Genomic DNA, 18922 nt, shown 5'->3' with positions numbered 1-18922 from the left:
ACCCTGGAGATGAGGTCACTCTGAGGTGTGACATAGCAGAGTACACAGACTGGTATTGGTATACCTGGTACAGAGACGGATATTCCATTCAAAATAGGAGAAGTCGAGCCATCAACATTTCCCTCCCTGATCGAGCAGGCCAGAAGGGCGTAGAGGAATGAGGCCAACGACTTCCCAGCGTAGTACTCCTGCCTCTATCATTGTAACAGGTGATTATAGACGTATAAATTACATTTTACATGTTGATTATATCTTTTTATTTGAAAGCTTGTACTTGTTTTCATAAACATGTTTACAACATGTTTTGTCACAACACAGCTTTTCCAGTGCCTACTCTGACAGTACAACCCAGCCATGTGTTCACTGGAGAAACAGTCACTCTGACATGTGCAATACAGCCTTCAATTGGCTGGACATATCAATGGGATATTCTCGGGTCAATCAGAACCTCTGAACCAAACAGCAACACCTACATCATCAGCAGAGCCACTGTGTCTGATCAGGGGGAGTATTGGTGCTCAGGAGTGAGAGAGAGAAGCAGGAAATCATCACCTTTCAGCAACACTGTTCAGCTTACAGTGGAAGGTAAGTTTTAAACAATAAAAAAAGTGAAAGGTGATATTTTTTTGTGAGTGTTTTCTCTAACTAAAAAGGAAAACAATATACAAAGGTATCAGGTCTGAATCATGTACTGATACATGCTTAAAATAAAATATTACATTGATATGTCCACTATATTGTTACAAAGGTCTTGCATAATAATAAACAGTACAGTTCACATTCATCCTCCTTTGCTCCTCATTCTCTCCATGTGTTCCTTTGCAGTGCTGCCTTTGGCTACACTGGCTGTAGAGCCCCAGAGTCCTGTGTTCACTGGAGAGACGGTCAATCTGAAGTGTGTGATAGAGTCTCTCAGTGGCTGGACATATAAGTGGTATAGGGGGTCCAGCAGAACCCCAGTGTCTGAGGGAAACACCTTCACCATCAGAGGAGCTGCTGAGTCTCATAAGGGCCAGTACTGGTGTCAGGGGGAGAGGAGAGACAGACCCACATCATCACAACCAAGCAGGAGAATAACTCTTGATGTTAAAGGTGTGTGTGTGTGTGTGTGTGTGTGTGTGTGTGCCATGTGCATGCACACATGTCTATGATCCATCTGCGTGCTGTGGGAGTTTCTTACTGTGATGAGGTGCTGATAATAGTGATAGTCTCCTATTTAGCATCAGAGCCCAAACTCACATTCCCGTTTTTCACAAATGTTAACCAAACCAGACAAAGCTCATATGGTGTGACTGTCCCAAGCACATTTCACAAAGTTTGATTTTGAATAAAACCCAATACAAATGCATACAATGGTTTCTTATTTAAGTACTGAAAAGTTTACAGTGTCAATCTAAACTCTTACACATCATGCAGGATCAAAGTAATATGTTGTCCCTTTTATATCATTTGTAACATTATACAGCATCTCTGTTTCCTGCATTCTGTCTCAATTGCTGATGGAGTGTCAATGGTTTACTTGTCATTCTGTACCTACAGGTCTGCCAGTACCTACAGTGTCTGTGGACACTCATCCAGGACAGGCACAAAGTAATGCACTTCACTTCACCTCTCTCTCTCTCAAAATTCAATAACCCTTTTTGGCATGACCATTCAAATGTTTTTTATTTATTCATTTGGCTTTTATCTTCACTTGACTTACATGTGTCAATAATTACAAGGGTCATTTTCCCCCAAGCAACTTGGGGTTAAAGGGGTGGTTCAGGATTTTGGACAAAGGACCTCATTTCCAAGTTAGCAAGTGTAATATTGTCTCCACTGATAATCCTGAACCACCCTTTTAAGTGTCTTGCTCAAGGGCACAATGGTGTCAGCAGGGAATTTAACCCACAACTTTTCTGGCTACTGCATACAAGCCCAGCTCCATAACGACTATGATACCACTGCCCAGATGTAAATGTCTCTCTCTTATCTCTCTCTCTCACACACGCACACACACACACACACACACACACACACAGAAAGACAGAGAGAGAGAGAGAGAGAAATTTGGGTGACTGCTGCATTTCTTTGTCAGATTTCAGTTCCTTCATCCTGTTAGCTGTGGGAGTGGTGCTGGCAATGTTCTTCTCCTATTTAGTCTTCTGGCTGCATCGCTCTAAAGATCTCACAGGTACGTAAAACACAACAACTATATTGCCTGCAACTATTGAATTCCTGTAGATTAAACACTTCCTGTACATTCTACACAATCTTTCATACACTTCCACAGTTTAGATTTTTGTTTGTGTTTCACCTCAGGCCTATGTGTGACCACTACAACAGAGTGAGTACAAATCTGCTGAAATCCTTTCACTTCATCAGTCATACACCATCACATTGTCAGCATATATAAGAGATCTATATATCCCTTTAGAGACCAACAGCAGCCGGACCAGAGGACCAATCAGAGTTCAGATCAGGACCAGAGTTCTGCAGGAAGGGAGGGTTCTCACTCAGAGTATATGCCTCTGCAGAAGAGTAAGACTGGCTTTTTTACACTGTGTGTTTTTTCACTGGTAATGCATGGTTTGGATTTGTTATTGATTTCCCGTCACAGTATTCTTCCTCGTGAGATCAATTATGACAAACTGAGAGCATGGGATAAAGAGTTGACATGGTGAAGTGTGTTTAGTATACAGCATCTTATAATTTTTTGTTCTTCCAATTTAACCATTTCCATTCCATTCATTCCCACAGGAAGTACAGACGTCTATGCCACTATCACACCTCTATACATGCCACTGCAGAAAGGTCTGTGTGTTCATGTTTGAAAGGATGTATATTTGTCTGATTCCCAGAACATTGTACTGTATTTGGGATTGAATGATCTGAGCAGATTGATCTGATTTTTCTTGCTACACTATGTACACTAATCTGAGTTTACATTGATCTTACATTATTCTTACTACACTATATACAGTAGGCATTTACAGGATGTGTTTTTTTTTATCATTTCTATCTGATGCAGGTGCTACAGATATCTATGAGACATTGAAATCATCCAACGACTCTCAAGAAGGTATGACCTATTGTTCAACTAAACATCTATGTTTTATTTGTTGCTGGCACTATGCAAATACAATGCAGACTATGTTCATGACCAGCTATAACTAATAAAAATGCATTTACACGTAAAGGGATTATTTGTAATATATCTGGTGTGTATCTGTGGTGAATACAAGCTACTGTATGCACCAGTCATCAATTTGACAGTGAAAATCTCACAAAAGTAAAACATATATCAAAATGATCTGGAGTTTCTGATGACAATCCTCCTAACTTATATCTTCTCTAGATGAAGAGGAGGGATATGAAGATGTGATTCCCTCAGACACTCGAGCAGAGGAAACAGAGGTAACTTAGAGAACAAGGAGGAAGAGAGAGAGAGAGAGAGATAGAGATAGATGTAAGAAAAAGCCATTTGCCTAAGTAAAACGTCCAAATGAATATGTGAATGTTGTGCCATGTGTGTTGTATCAATTCACGGAATTCCGTTATTTGGGAAGCAACAAAACTCTGTTGTTTCCCTTTTAGATGGCATTACCTAAATTAGGATCCATCTGCACAAAGCTCAATCTATCTGTTACAAAGGCTTAGGACTTCCATAACATCTCAGCAAATGCCTTTGATGTCTATTGTAACTGATGAATTATTATGAGCTTGATAAATATGTGTTCTATATGTGTATTTTTAAGAAGTGGCATTTCCCCAAATGACGGCATGTGTAGACAATGTCTTTTAAGTTGATTGTTTGTTTATTTATGGGATAAAAAGTACATAATTGGCAGATACACAATTAGTGTATGTGTTCATAAACAATAAAATGAAGAACACAACTTGCTGCAAACTCTCTCTCTATATATATATATATATATTTTTTATGAGTAAATTGGTAATTTGCAATTGTAATTTACTGAGCGCCATTAGATAAAAACAGCATACTTCATTGTTGAAGGTGGCAGCCAATTAGCTCACAAAAAATACTGCAATACTTTTATTTTCATAATTTTTTAAAAGGTGTCTAATATTCTGTCTTTATTTTAGTACATGTTTTAACTTTTTCTTATATGAACATTTATTTTCCAAGTGAATTTAAGATATCTAAGATATAGAGTTGTATATCATAGTGTGTTTTGTATATTGAAAATAAAAAGGAAAAACGAAAGAGTGATGAAATATTGACTATGTTTGATCATAAACTAAAGTGTAGAGGTGTACGCACATCTATAAAGATTCTACATGTGCTGGATACTAGAAATACTGACTAAAACAAAAGGAAAGATATCCGCACACTGTCTCTAAAGCTCCCAGTTTAATGGTGGGTTATACACAATGTTTCAACCACTCGGGTCTTCGTCAGGTGTATATTTAATCATATTCACTGATGACATCCGCATGTCAGTTCATCCTTAGACAGAAGAGAATATTTGAAGGCACAGATGAGGAACATGCGTAGAGTTCAGAGAGGGAGAATTCCAGGTGTATTTGTTGTCCCTGAAGGAGGGCAGAAGGTGTAGGAGCTGTCCAGGGTGCTGAATTGTTATGTACCAGAGTAGGATTTCAGTGTTTCAGAAAACCTTTCTTGGTCCCAAGTGCTTTAATGTGACTTTCAACATCACATTAAAGCGATGGTTCGGAGTAATTTCACCCTAGGGTCCTTTGTAGAGCCCGACCGATAAAGGATTTTGAAGGCCGATACCGATACAAATATTTGTTGATTTAAAAATCCGATATTCCGATATATCGGCCGATATATATATATATTTTCAGAAACGCGCAACAAAACATTAACAGATTTCCCTAACATTAGTTATTTGTAGTTATTTATGAGTATTGACTAAAATAATATGATAATGCATTTCAAAAACAAACTTGTTTATTTTTAAATAATATTGTCACAGTGGAACAGAGGAACATCGAAATATATTAAAGTTCTGATAAATAAAATGTATAAAAATAGAAACTTAAGATATGAAACTTAGTTTTTTGAACAAAAACAAAATAACAACAACACGTTTCATAAATATAACTTTGAACTAAGACTTAACAATTACAAATAATAATGATGACATTATTACTATCATCATCATTTGTATTATCATTAAACAAGATAAAGGTCACTCTTAAATGTTTGAGTGTGCGTGTGTAATAATTAGTCCCTATTGCCTTACAAGCTACCTTATAATTAAAATGTCAGCTTGCTTATCCCTTTACCTGCACTTTTAAAATTATTTCCATCAAGCTACATCAAACCATTTTCAATCATCAGTTGCTGCCTGCCTTCTAAAACCTACTATTTAGTGATCTAAATCCATTATGTAACTCTGCTGCGGCTGAACGACAGTCTGAAGCGCACACTTGGCGTCATTCGATTTCACACACGTGTAAAAGAAAAGCTAACTTTTATGCACAAGCTACGTATTGCACAAGCTACGTTTGATACTTTTTCTCTATGTCTAAATGTTCACTCCTCTCACGTCTAATTTACATTTTACAATGCAGGGACTGTAACTACAGATATACTAGTAATAAATCATTACTTTATTTAGGCAGAATAAGTTCGTTGTGGTTTCCAAGTTCATTAATGTTAACGTTAGCGGTCTTCCACTGATATTCATAGCATTAGCTAGCTTTGTGGTTAGCTAGTCTATGATGAGCCCTAATTTAGCAATGGATAACGTCATACTGCAAATTGTAAAACATACGCTTTCAAAATAACAGACCGGGGAGAGATGATACGTCTCACTGCTATAACTGTCACGCTATTAAAGAAATACATCTTCAGTCACATTGTCAAAAGTTAAAAGGACAGACAGTCAACTACACTGTAACAACGTAACGTAATTACTAGCTAATTCCGCTTCACTCTCGGCTTATTTAACAGCAGCAAAACTGGACATTGTTTTCACGAATTTTGTCATGCTTATTTGAGTTAAGAGAACTGATGGGGATGTTCGTTTAATTGTTATTTCAAGCAATGTATGTCTCGTGACCAAATCACCATGAACACACTTCACTGATGATCTCACTCGCGGAAAACTGGTTCTCTCTGCCCGACTCTGGCTGGATCAGCAGGTTGCAGGATGTGTGGCGCGTTATACACGAGTGTTGCCAGCAGGGACGGTGTAGAGTGCCCTCTGGAGGACAAACTATACAACGCCAACACTCATGACATGGTTGAAGGGTGTTTCGTCCGTTTTTATTTTATTTTTAAAATATTCATTTATCGGCCATTATAAATGCCGATACCGATAGTTTGGAAAATGCCTAATATCGGCCGATAATATCGGCCCGCCGATAGATCGGTCGGGCTCTAGTCCTTTGCACCATGACCCCGAGCCAAACACCCTCCCAGAACCTGTTTTCCCTTGGTCAAACCCTGGTCGAGTAGCGCTGTCAGAAACGAATGACTTTCTGCAGGCGTAATGGAACCAACTTTTATCTCGTAAATTACCCCACTAATAATGCCCTGAATGATACGAAACTTCTACAGTAGTACAACTATGTTCTTTACTCATAAAGCAAGGCATTGAAAAGTTTGTAAGTACACCAGGAGTTTATTTAAATAACACTTGCCTGATGGATGCTACTATCTGCTACTATACCGCTGCGTCGACGCTACTTCTGTGATTTGGGAAAAGCCCGTAAAAGTCCTGGCAGGAAGCATGCATAAGGATGTAGATCCAGGAATGCACTAATATTTTGTTTGTAGTACCAGTTTGCAACAATTATTAGTTAACATTAACTTGTAAACACTTCGGAAAAAAATATTAAAAACTGGATATACCAAAAAACGTTGATGTAATCACTTCCTGCCAGGACCTTTACGTCAGAAGACAGGACGATTAAGGGCTATTTATAGTCAGCGTGATAAACACAATGAAACACTGAGCCACATGTGGGTGCTGTCCGTGGTGTTGAATTAGTCACTATCTGGGTCTTCATTGGTTTCAGTGTTTCACAATCATCTGCCCCAATCTGCCTGTTACTCTCCTCCCCTCTGTCTCTTTTTATACCCTATTGCTGTTTGTTTGTTGTTTCTTCTATCTGTTGCTCGTTCACTTGTTTTCTACCTTTTCTACCTTTTCTTTGTGTTTCTACATGTCTATTGCTGTGCAAGAGGAGGTGAGAGATTGTGGTTCTGGTCTGGTTTCCTCTGTAGGCTGTGAGCTGTGTGTAGGAGGTGCTCACCAACCATTTCCTCTCTAATGCACATGTGCAGATGGTAGTACAGTGAACATTTACTGAACAACACATAACAGAAAATATGCATCAAAATATAGTTATAGCAAAAATCTATGGCAATTAGACATAGTTAATGAATACATAGTTAATGAATGCAGTTTCTGAGTCCTTATTGTTTATATAACGACTGATATTCTTCTGAGATATGACACTCCTTGTACAAAATAATGAGGACGTGTTCCTAAAATACCAGATCATTGATCCTAAAATGTTTACCAAGTGATAATAAAACCAAGCCAATGAAAAAAAAACATACCACAAAAGAGGCGTGAGAAAGGGCTCTTTTAAAGTTCACACTTGTGTCACCAACATGTTTATTTTTGAAGACTCTGTGGCTTTTAGCTGAACATGGGTCAGCTCTCAGAACATCTCTGGCTGCTACTTCCTCATTCATTTTTTCCTTGCAGTTATAGCCATGCCAATTAGATATGGTGAATGAATACATAATATTAAACAGATCCTGCAAGTTTCCTTTTTAATGTGATAAAAGTGATGTAGAATGGCAATTGCAAAAATAAAAAAGACCAAAAGACCAATAATGAGAAACTGGTTGCATCTATGTATGTGATATGAAAGATTCAGACCTTCCTCTTTTTGACCCCTTTTTTGACTCTCAGTAATAACATCCAAGTTCTCCCTCTATTATTCACATATATGGTTACTTGTTGTCTGTTCTCTGTGTTTCCTTGTTCTGAATGTCTTCTACAGAAAAAAAAACAGATGGACTTTTAGTCTCAGGAGAACAAGGCATAGTTGGTATTTTGTCCAAAATGCATTGCGGCTTGTTAACCATCTAACTAAACATCTGTGAAGTAAACAATAAAAATAATGAATGTATGAATGAATGGATTAATCAATAAATCACTTAATCACTCAATCAATCATTCAATCAGTCGAGATATGTTTTTTGTATTACTTTTTGCAGACCCACTCGCCTGACAGCATGTCTATCTCAGTTATTCTGCCTTACACCCACCCACCAATGCAATCCCCCACCACACACACACACACACAGAAACTCTCTACCACTCCTCCCCTATTTTCTGTTGGGTAGGGTAGTTTATCTTGAGCGAGTGTCTTTCTCTCTCTCATCACACTCTACCATCTCAGTCGATCAGAAACTGGACAGCACACAGCATGGAGCTCTCTCCTGTGGGCCTGCTGCTTGGTGAGTTACGCCTGTGTGTGTGTGTGCGTGTGTGTGTGTGTGTGTGTGTGTGTGTGTGTGTGTGTTTTGTTCTGGAAGTTTCCATCTCTGTGCCTTTATTTACTATTTACTATGCATGTGAATATCTAGGTAGGCCTATAGTTTTATAACTACATAATTATACAGAGCTATTTGTAAGATATTTACTTAAACCCACCAGCTCTTATGTTCATGCTTTAGCACAAAGGCTTGTGAATCTTTGTGCAATTGGATATGTTCCGTTTTTTGTATCTGTGTTGAGATACAACACAGCAGGGGCGTGCAGAGACCTTTGAAGGGGCAGGGGCTCAATTTTTTTAAAAAGGGCACATGGAACAAAATTTTCAGAAAACGTGTTAAAGGAACACGCCACCCAATGTCAGTAGTAATATATGTTCTTACCTTAACTTTCACGAGTTGAGTCATACCTCTCCCGTGTCCGTACTTGCACTCAAACGCTCTGGTGCGCGGCTGGACTGTGTTAGCATGTTGCTATGCTAGCGGGCTTTGACGGCAACTAAGCGTAGAAGTAATCAAAAACATCCACGTTTTACCGACTTAAATACAGTTGCACGAGTAGTTGATAGAAATGCTACGGCCACGCAACATGAAACGTGGCGATTTTCCAAGCGAATAAACCGGAGAACTACAATGTGTGGCGCAATAGCACTTGGGAGTACTTCGACCTAGCGTAGTAGTATTGTTAACACCTAATTGTAGATCGATCCTATCCACCACAGAGTTTAGAATCCATGCTGGATCGACCCTCAGCCTCTCCCTCCCCTCTGAGCGAGAGAAAGGCACACACACTAGAGATGCGCTGATGGGCTATTATTTCAACCATAACTGCATAGCAAAACTTATCATCCATCAGCCATCCATCAACACCAAAGTTTTTGACCAATCTTCGAAACGGCACCTGCCCACCATCCGCTGGTTGTTTTAATGTAGGCTATATGGGTGATGCAGCGCTGCTGACGTGAGGCTAGAAAGCCCTTGCCTGTTCTAGGAAGACTGATCCAATGCAGCAAATATATTAAAAGGCTAAAGTCGTACATTGGCTATGTTGTAGCCTATCCCCAGAATATCAGCAGCAAACTCAGTCTCTGTCTCGCAAAACAGTCTCCAAATAAAACGCACATCGGCCTGTTGCCTATACTGCCAGCTTGTGACAATATATCGTCCAAAATGCTTGATTGCATTGCATTCTCCACATTTTTAGCTACATTTTCATGTACCACATCAGCATTTTTGTTCAGTGAATCTTTTGTAAATTGCTTTAAAATGAATTGCGCTGTCTGTCTGAAAAAGACGCGCTCGTGCAGTCAAAATGAATGGGAGTCTTCAGAACAGGCTTTCAGTCACCCTGACATAACAGTGCGTAAAGTAGCCTATAATGTGAATGACTTGTTATTTTATCAAGGATTTCTTTCTTTTTGCAAAAAATAAAGTACAATAGGCATTAATTAGTAGGCCAGGAGCATGTTGAAATTATGTGGCAAATTGCGTTTTTTATTACAATGATAAAATTGTAAAAGGACGTGACCGAAGCTGAGGCAAGCCAGACAATAGGCCTATAGGCCCGACGGTAATTGTAAAGCAATTTACAAAAGATTCACTGAACAAAAATGCTGATGTGGTACATGAAAATGTAGCTAAAAATGTGGAGAATGCAATGCAATCAAGCATTTTGGACGATATATTGTCACAAGCTGGCAGTATAGGCAACAGGCCGATGTGCGTTTTATTTGGAGACTGTTTTGCGAGACAGAGACTGAGTTTGCTGCTGATATTCTGGGGATAGGCTACAACATAGCCAATGTACGACTTTAGCCTTTTAATATATTTGCTGCATTGGATCAGTCTTCCTAGAACAGGCAAGGGCTTTCTAGTCTCACGTCAGCAGCGCTGCATCACCCATATAGCCTACATTAAAACAACCAGCGGATGGTGGGCGGGTGCCGTTTCGAAGATTGGTCAAAAAACTTTGGTGTTGATGGATGGCTGATGGATGATAAGTTTTGCTATGCAGTTATGGTTGAAATAATAGCCAATCAGCGCATCTCTAGTGTGTGTGCCTCTCTCTCGCTCAGAGGGGAGGGAGAGGCTGAGGGTCGATCCAGCATGGATTCTAAACTCTGTGGTGGATAGGATCTACAATTAGGTGTTAACAATACTACTACGCTAGGTCGAAGTACTCCCAAGTGCTATTGCGCCACACATTGTAGGTCTCCGGTTTATTCGCTTGGAAAATCGCCACGTTTCACGTTGCGTGGCCGTAGCATTTCTATCAACTACTCGTGCAACTGTATTTAAGTCGGTAAAACGTGGATGTTTTTGATTACTTCTACGCTTAGTTGCCGTCAAAGCCCGCTAGCATAGCAACATGCTAACACAGTCCAGCCGCGCACCAGAGCGTTTGAGTGCACGTACGGACACGGGAGAGGTATGACTCAACTCGTGAAAGTTAAGGTAAGAACATATATTACTACTGACATTGGGTGGCGTGTTCCTTTAACTTTATTTAAAACTTAATTTTGATTACAACCCAATAGAGAATATGGTGTAAACTGGAACTTAAGTTTTACATTCCCTAGCCTATAAAGCTTTAATCATCTGAACCTGAGCTGGACATTTTTTTTTTTTGCATTTAAATTCTAGTATTATGCTATTTCAATGATGATGGTGGGACAGGCTATTATATGGTTTAGCAATTTGCAAAGTAGTCCAATGTACTGATAAACATTTTATACATTTTCATATTTATTCATTATGTATCAAGAAGAATGGGTGTAAATAGCAGACAGAGCTGTAACACATTTTTCTAATTTCTGTCCTTGGTTCTGAAAATTCAATAGGAGTGCATGTACTGTAGGCCTACTGTAGCCAGGGCACAGTCTTTTCAGTTTTCATTAGGCTATTGTCTACTCAGAGATCATAGGCTATAAGGCTACATCTTATTGATTAAATTCAAAGCTAATTTTAATAGCCTAGAAATCTAGACGCACCCCAGCGGCAGCAAATATGTTATTGCCTAGTCTGACTTGTCAGGCTATAATTTTAATGTTTATCACAGTGAACTACCACCATTAGCAAGCTGGTGTCTTGCAGATTCACGCCGTTTATTATTATTGATTATCATTATTATTATTATTATTATTAGGAGGCCCCTCATTGGTCGAGGCCCCTTGGCTGAAGCCCAGGTAAGCCCCTGCATTAAGGCGCCAGTGCCTACTCTGTTTTATGAACTAGGTCTACTAACCTAAGCTACTATAACATAGTAACCTAAACAGAATATGAACGTTCAGCCTTAGATTTTCGAAGCTGCCAGGTTATTGAAATGGATGGACCATGACATGGTTAAAACGGGTTTGATAGCCTACTTCATTAAACATGAAACAACTTTAAACATTTTATTCTCTATCTCTAAGCTGAATACTATTGCATGTTCAGATAGGCTAACTGCCAAGTGACCTTACCGTGCTCCCAAAAGTCTCCTGCAGCACTGTGCCTGCGTGCACCTTCTGAGAGTTCACTAAATGTATGACGTCACGGATTGGTGGCCGCAAGGCATTTCAATTAACACAGAAAATTGTTATTTTTGTAAATTTCTAATTTCACAAACTATTAATGAGACATTTTAGCGAATATTCACGTTGGAACTAGCGGAAGTATTAAAAATTTTAAAAAGTAAAAAACGGGTCTTGTCAAAAGGGCACTTGGACATCAAAGGGGCAAAAGGGCAGGTGCTAGAGCCCCTGTAGCCCCCTTCTCTGCACGTGCCTGCAACACAGATACAAAAATGTTGTGGAGATGTTGTGGTGCTACTCTACAAAGGCAGGTTGTTATTAAACAGAACACTCAAAATGATTAAAGTGACAATGCAGCTACAAATGCTGTTGGTCCCAGAAAACAACAATGTTAGGAAACACCAAACATTTTATGTTGATTTCAACACTTTTGCAGGACGTCTTTAGCTTTAGATAATCCAGCACACCTTCACTAGACTAGGGTTACCACACATTCTGGTTTTCCCGGGATTGTTCTCTTTTTTTAATGTCTGTCCCGGAAAATTGATAATCTTTCCCGGGACACCAAATGTCCCGTTTTTTGGTGCAAAGGCACGGCACTTCTATTTTTCTTCTAAGTATTCCTTGTTTCACTTTCAATAAAACCTACGTTCCGCTCCTGAAATCCTACTATATTTCTTAAAGGGGTGGTTCAGGATTTTGGACATAGGACCTCATTTCCAAGTAAGCAAGTGTGATATTTATCAGTGGAGACCGTTTTCAACACGTTTCATCCAGTCCTTCTAATTGCAGAGTTCGCAGGTGCTAGGCTAGCGCAAGTCAACGGTATGTGCTAGCCTGCCGCTAAAAACAGTCTTACCCACTCCAAAGTACACCCGAGGCAAATAAATTATAACGCCAGACTATCGATGTAAATGTCTGTTTTGATAGTGTTATTTCTAACGTTATTCTATCCTTGCATTTCAACGATCGCATTACATTTTGAGGGACTAGTTTCTTAGCAGCGGCGGAATTATACTTGCTCCGGTTAGTAGTACTGCGCCGAAAAGAAAACAGTAAAGCGCACTCCCTTGGTAATATCAGTCCGCCGCTGAGATGCAAAATGACTACTACCAACTTCAGGGAGCAAAGTATAACTATTGCAACGCGATGCGAGGGTAGTTGTATTTCTCACACTATTCTATCAACACAGACATTTACATCGATTGTCTGGAATTTGCCTCGGGTGTACTTTGGAGTGGGTAAGACTGTCTTTAGTGGCAGGCTAGCACATACCGTTGACTTGCGCTAGCCTAGCACCTGCGAACTCTGCAATTAGAAGGACTGGATGAAACGTGTTGAAAACGGTCTCCACTGATAAATATCACACTTGCTTACTTGGAAATGAGGTCTTATGTCCAAAATCCTGAACCACCCCTTTAAGTTATCTTGATTGTATCCTGCTGTCGGAGGCAGGCATGCGCTTATTTGATTGGTTGTAATGCAGACCTGCGAAACGAAAGTTTACCTCAGCATACAGCATCACCTAACAACCGGCCGCGCGCAGCCAGCATACAAGAGAGTGAGTGCGTGCGGGTAGGCAACAGATTGGAGAGGGTAGCCTAGTAAAAAAAAAAGAAGAAATTTCGGTTCGATTTGGTTTGATAAAATGGGGCGCGAGACGGAGGAGGATATAGGCTAAAATCAAAGTCAGGGCCAGCAGCGAAGAAAAAGAGATACACAGTAGGCCTTCACAACGCCGACAGGGTGAAAATGGGTAACTTTTCGGAGTGGGTAGGCTAACAACTTAATATTATGCATAGTATTGTCAATGTTTTATGGATTAGCCTTATATCTTAAAATAGCTGGTGAAAGGGCATTATAAGAACCGTTTAGACTCAGCAACCTTAAAGGAGAATTCCGGTGTGATATTGACCTAAAGTGTGTTGAAACATGATACCGAGTGTAAACTTATGTCTCATAGCCCATCTCGGCTTGTCCCCTGCACTCCAAAATCTGGCGCTAGTTAGCCGATGCTACCAACAGCTTTTTCAATGGTGGTGCTTCGGCATCGGGCTAGCCATGGAAATAAATCACTGTTTTACACCATTTACGAGGCTCAATGTATCTCCACACTTCATTGGTAGACTTCCGAGGGCCCTGACATTTAAAACGAGACATTGAGAACTTTGAAAAAGCACTGGTAGTTTACTTACAAGACGATTTATACAGACAGTATCTTCACGAAGTTTAGCGTTTGCAGCCATCTTGAATTTAGTCACGATAAGTCGAGCAATGAGTAAGAATGAACAGGTATGATAAGGGATCAGGTTCCAAAAATAATTCTGTGGAAATGCATGGATTCCAGTTGCTGCTACTGAAAGAAACTGGAATCCATGCATTTCCAATGAATTATTTTTGGAATCTGATCCCTTATCATACCTGTTCATTCTTACTCGTCGCTCGACTTATCGTGACTAAATTCAAGATGGCTGCAAACGCTAAACTTCGTGAAGATACTGTCTGTATAAATCGTCTTGTAAGTAAACTACCAGTGCTTTTTCAAAGTTCTCAATGTCTCGTTTTAAATGTCAGGGCCCTCGGAAGTCTACCAATGAAGTGTGGAGATACATTGAGTCCAGGGTAGGAATTTCACAGCGGCCACGACGGCCATGGCCGTCGTAGCCCCTTGCATTGGCCGTGAGGCCCCTTTGAAAATCAGAGGTTTACAGGCCACGGTGGCCTTGGTGCCCCCTTCTTTCAATATTCTGCTTTGCGTCCTACTAATAGCGATTTTTATTTAGCCTGTGGCCTGTCAAAATAATCTTAGCATTCACGGCGCAAATTAATTTAGTCTTTTACGCAGTGGAGAAAGTGACAGCGCAAGAAAGAAAGTGCGTCCAAATTCACCCTTTTTCAGTTGAACTACTCGCGAAGTAGCCTATTCATCACACAGACATCACAAGTATCACATGAAAGAGCTTTTTCTCAGCTTTTAAACGATGTTAGCCGATAATGGCTGTGTTGAACGGTTCGCGAGAAAAGTAAATAATATAATTCAATTTAACCATACATTCTACTGAAGGTTTTGCGTCCCATGATCTCCCTACCCATTCATCTCGGTGGAATACTTTACGAACCCTTCTTTTAACACATGACAAACCATATATCAGAATAAACAGGAGACCTTACCGAACACAAAGGCGTAAAGCAGTCCCCTGTACAGTTAGCCGTTCCAGAGTAATCCAGTTTTGAATTTGCAGTAAAGTTCGACATACATGGATGTCTCATGTGGGCTTTTACATTGTTCCACATGATTTCATAACGGGCCAAATACAAAATAAATGTTACAAATATCGCCTAGATATTGGTAAATCAGAGGACAGCTGACTAAGAGTTTGTGAAAGTAGCCTTAATGATCACAAAATGCTAAGCATGCATCTAGGCTATTTGAGTTTCTTAAAGCTGAGCTGTGCTTAAATTGTTCAATACATGATTTCTACATAACAGGCCAAATATAAAATAAATGTTGTTATATATCAAAAAACATCTAAAGAAATTGGCACTCATACAGAACTCTGCGGCTAGACTTTTAACTAAGACTAAGAAGAGAGAACACATCACCCCTGTGTTGGCTGAACTGCACTGGCTCCCTATTTCCTATAGAATTGATTTTAAGGTTATGTTAATTACTTACAAAGCTCTGAATGGCACAGCACCTTCATATATCTCTGAGCTTTTAATATCTTATCAACCACAAAGGAAACTTAGATCATCCAATTCTAATCTTTTAATCGTACCCAAAGTGCTCCACAAACAAAGTGGAGAAGCTGCTTTTATCCATTATGCCCCCAAACTATGGAACACCCTGCCTCTGTACATCAAGCAGGCGAGTTCAGTAAATATTTTTAAAAAAGATCTGAAAACATACCTGTACAGGAAAGCTTTTAGTTAACTCGTCTTATCCTGTAGACTACTTTTTCAGATTATTCTACATCTGCTGCTATTGGAGGGCGCAGCCAGCCAGAAGCAGATGGGCTCCCCCTATTAAGTCAGGTTCTGCTCAAGGTTTCTTCCTGGAATATGGGAGTTTTTCCTTGCCACAGTTGCCATATGGCGTGCTTGTGGGGGGTAAGAGGGTTAAGGCTGCCAGTCTTATGACATGTCATTTTCTATATTTTTGATATGTTGCTGAGTGGATCATAAACGGCCCCAGCAATGAAGAAATGTGATTGATAATGACTGACTGACTATTATTTTGTTACATGCTTCAAATGTAAAGCACTTTGAGCTGCATTCTGTGTATGAAAGGTGCTATACAAATAAAGCTTATTATTATTATTATATAGCCTATATATCTGTAAATATTAGATGATCAGATGATTTACAGTTCTATGTAATATGTCATGTTTCATGTTTTTGTAATGTTTCATACAGTGATGCAGGTCTACTGCAGTGAATAGGCTAAATAAAACTTTGATCATTTTTATAGCCTACTACTGTAGGCTATAGTTAACTTTGGCCTTGGTGCCCTGACATGTGGCCTTTGTGCCCCCCACCAAATATGCCCAACTGAAGGCCAAATGGCCTTGCCCCCGGAATGGTGAAATTCCAAGCCTGATTGAGCCTCGTAAATGGTGTAAAACAGTGATTTATTTCCATGGCTAGCCCGATGCCGAAGCACCACCATTGAAAAAGCTGTTGGTAGCATCAGCTAACTAGCGCCAGATTTTGGAGTGCAGGGGACAAGCCGAGATGGGCTATGAGACATACATTCACACTCGGTATCATGTTTCAACACACTTTAGGTCAATATCACACCGGAATTCTCCTTTAAGTGACAATGCACCATTTATAGTTAAACAGTAGGCTATACCATTTGCAGCATTTGTTAATAAATTATTATTTAAAACCAGTAATAGGCCTATAATGAAAGGCATTTAACATTAATCAAAATCATAACTTTTTTTTTTTTGGGGGGGGGGGGTCGGCAATGAATGTCCCGGATTTTCACAAATCAAATGTGGCAACCCTACACTAGACCGATGCATTGTGAAAGTCCTGCTCCTGTGTCCCTGATTGAGGAGGGGAGCCTCTTTTGAGTATGTCAGTAGAGCAGCACATAGTGGTGAGAATCAACACATCCTTTAATGAAGAGTACGGCTTAGGTTTTGCTACTCAGTGGTGTAATGTAGTTGTGCTGGGCCTGATTAGGTGTTGCTACTCAGTGGTGTAATGTAGTTGTGCTGGGCCTGATTAGGTGTTGCTACTCAGTGGTGTAATGTAGTTGTGCTGGGCCTGATTAGGTGTTGCTACTCAGTGGTGTAATGTAGTTGTGCTGGGCCTGATTAGGTGTTGCTACTCAGTGGTGTAATGTAGTTGTGCTGGGCCTCGGCACAGTCATTTTCTACTGGTTGTTGTTGTTTGCTCTTGAAAGGTGGTTTTGAGGATCAAACACAGATTCACCATTGTCTTATTCTCAAAAAATCACTTAAGAAGGATGTGGTATACGTGGGTTATATTGTAGGCAGTGACATACAGAATGCTCAGGTAGATGGAAAAGCGAAGGAAATTTGCAATTTGCAAAAGTGTCCCTTTCAATTCACTGATTGTGATAGTGAATTAATTATTATAATACTAATATTAAATGTTATTTTCAAGGGTACAATGAGAGCATATTTTGTGTATGAGAGAGAAATTATATTGTGTTGATATAATTGTATGCATATTTTTTAAGTGATGATGAAAGGTACAGTCAGATATCAGAGTCAGCAATCATCACTCAAGCCCAAAACATGTTTTGTCTCCTCACAATCAGCTAGCTGCCCATCCTGTGAGTACACTTTATAAATAAAACGCTCTCTGTAGGCAGCCCAGGGTCCTAAAACTGGAAACAAACAAACTGGGCAGCCTGTCCCCCAAACAAAAGTGCAACACTGTGTGGAGTTTCTCCGGGAACAGTGAAGGGAGGGCTTTTCTTTTGGTCCTTGATTGAAATATAATGCACATTGTTTTGGACAAAAGAATGTAAAGTGTGATAACATGCACAATGGTTGACTGCACCTTTAAACACTTTTAGTGAAATAACAGTGACATTGATGTTGGTAGTGGTGACACTCGTGGTGAGAGGAGATAATGATGAAGCACATTTGCCCTGCAGTAGAATATGTTTTCAGTTGCTCTTGTGCGTTAGTGTACTCCTGAGTGGGTGTAGTTCTTACCCAACAGCAAATCTCAGATAACAAATCATTGGTGAGTGTCAGAATCTTAATGAAAACTGTGTGAAGAACTCTGATGAACTTGGATCTGTGTGTCTTTGTGTTCTAGTGCTGATCTTGTGTTCCTACTCTGGACATACAGCAGGGCAAGGTAAAAGTGAATGTTATCATGTAATTTGTAATATGTTGAAATATCCCAGACACAGCTTATCCCCACATCACACACTAGACTAATTCGGTTCTCAGACTATACGTCTTTATGTCCAGTTTCCATCAGTTTTCCTCACACCTTCATGTCATGTTTGTCCTGTGATTTACAAAGGGACTTCCAAAGCTGTACTGGTGCTGGATCCTGACCAAACACAGTTCTACAGAGGAGAGTCTGTCACTCTCAGATGCAGCATAGAGGGACAGGACACGTCAGGGTGGAAGTTCCTCTGGCGTAGAGATGGTAGAAATTACCCACAACAAGGCTGGAGTGACAAGAATGAATACACAACACAGCTTCTGGATGTGTCCCATAGTGTTGAATACATTTGCCACGGTGTCAAAGATAAAGAATACAGCGAATGGAGTAAGAGAGTGAAACTGCAAGTGTCTGGTGAGTTTTGGTCACTTAATGTGAACCATAACCATTTTCTTCCACTGGATTTGCTAGCAGTAAAAAACAGTTGAATTTCCAGGTACAGTAAGTGCCTGTGTATATCTGGGGTGTCATCATG

The 18922-nt window shown here is 39.9% G+C and overlaps 1 protein-coding gene across 1 annotated transcript in view; it reads left to right on the top strand.

The window, feature by feature from the left end:
* The first annotated feature begins 324 nt into the window (after positions 1-324).
* Positions 325-18922, top strand: part of LOC143127389 (basement membrane-specific heparan sulfate proteoglycan core protein-like) — a 30335-nt gene continuing 11737 nt past the window's right edge. The window contains exons 1-12 of the mRNA XM_076288863.1: positions 325-585; positions 826-1092; positions 1540-1590; positions 2078-2173; positions 2302-2326; positions 2417-2520; positions 2740-2793; positions 3011-3061; positions 3338-3396; positions 8398-8455; positions 18310-18351; positions 18523-18801. Coding sequence (XP_076144978.1) covers positions 2122-2173; positions 2302-2326; positions 2417-2520; positions 2740-2793; positions 3011-3061; positions 3338-3396; positions 8398-8455; positions 18310-18351; positions 18523-18801 — 724 coding nt within the window. The 5' untranslated portion in view covers positions 325-585; positions 826-1092; positions 1540-1590; positions 2078-2121. The remainder of the gene's footprint in view (positions 586-825; positions 1093-1539; positions 1591-2077; positions 2174-2301; positions 2327-2416; positions 2521-2739; positions 2794-3010; positions 3062-3337; positions 3397-8397; positions 8456-18309; positions 18352-18522; positions 18802-18922) is intronic.

The sequence above is a fragment of the Alosa pseudoharengus genome, unplaced genomic scaffold (genome assembly GCF_046254945.1).
Source record: "Alosa pseudoharengus isolate Yale_2024_CS ecotype anadromous, Long Island Sound unplaced genomic scaffold, YU_APseudo_1.1 YU_APseudo_1.1_scf_17, whole genome shotgun sequence".
Taxonomy (NCBI): Eukaryota; Metazoa; Chordata; class Actinopteri; order Clupeiformes; family Clupeidae; genus Alosa; species Alosa pseudoharengus.
Note: the sequence above shows the minus strand (reverse complement) of the source record. Positions and strands in the feature narration are given on the sequence as shown.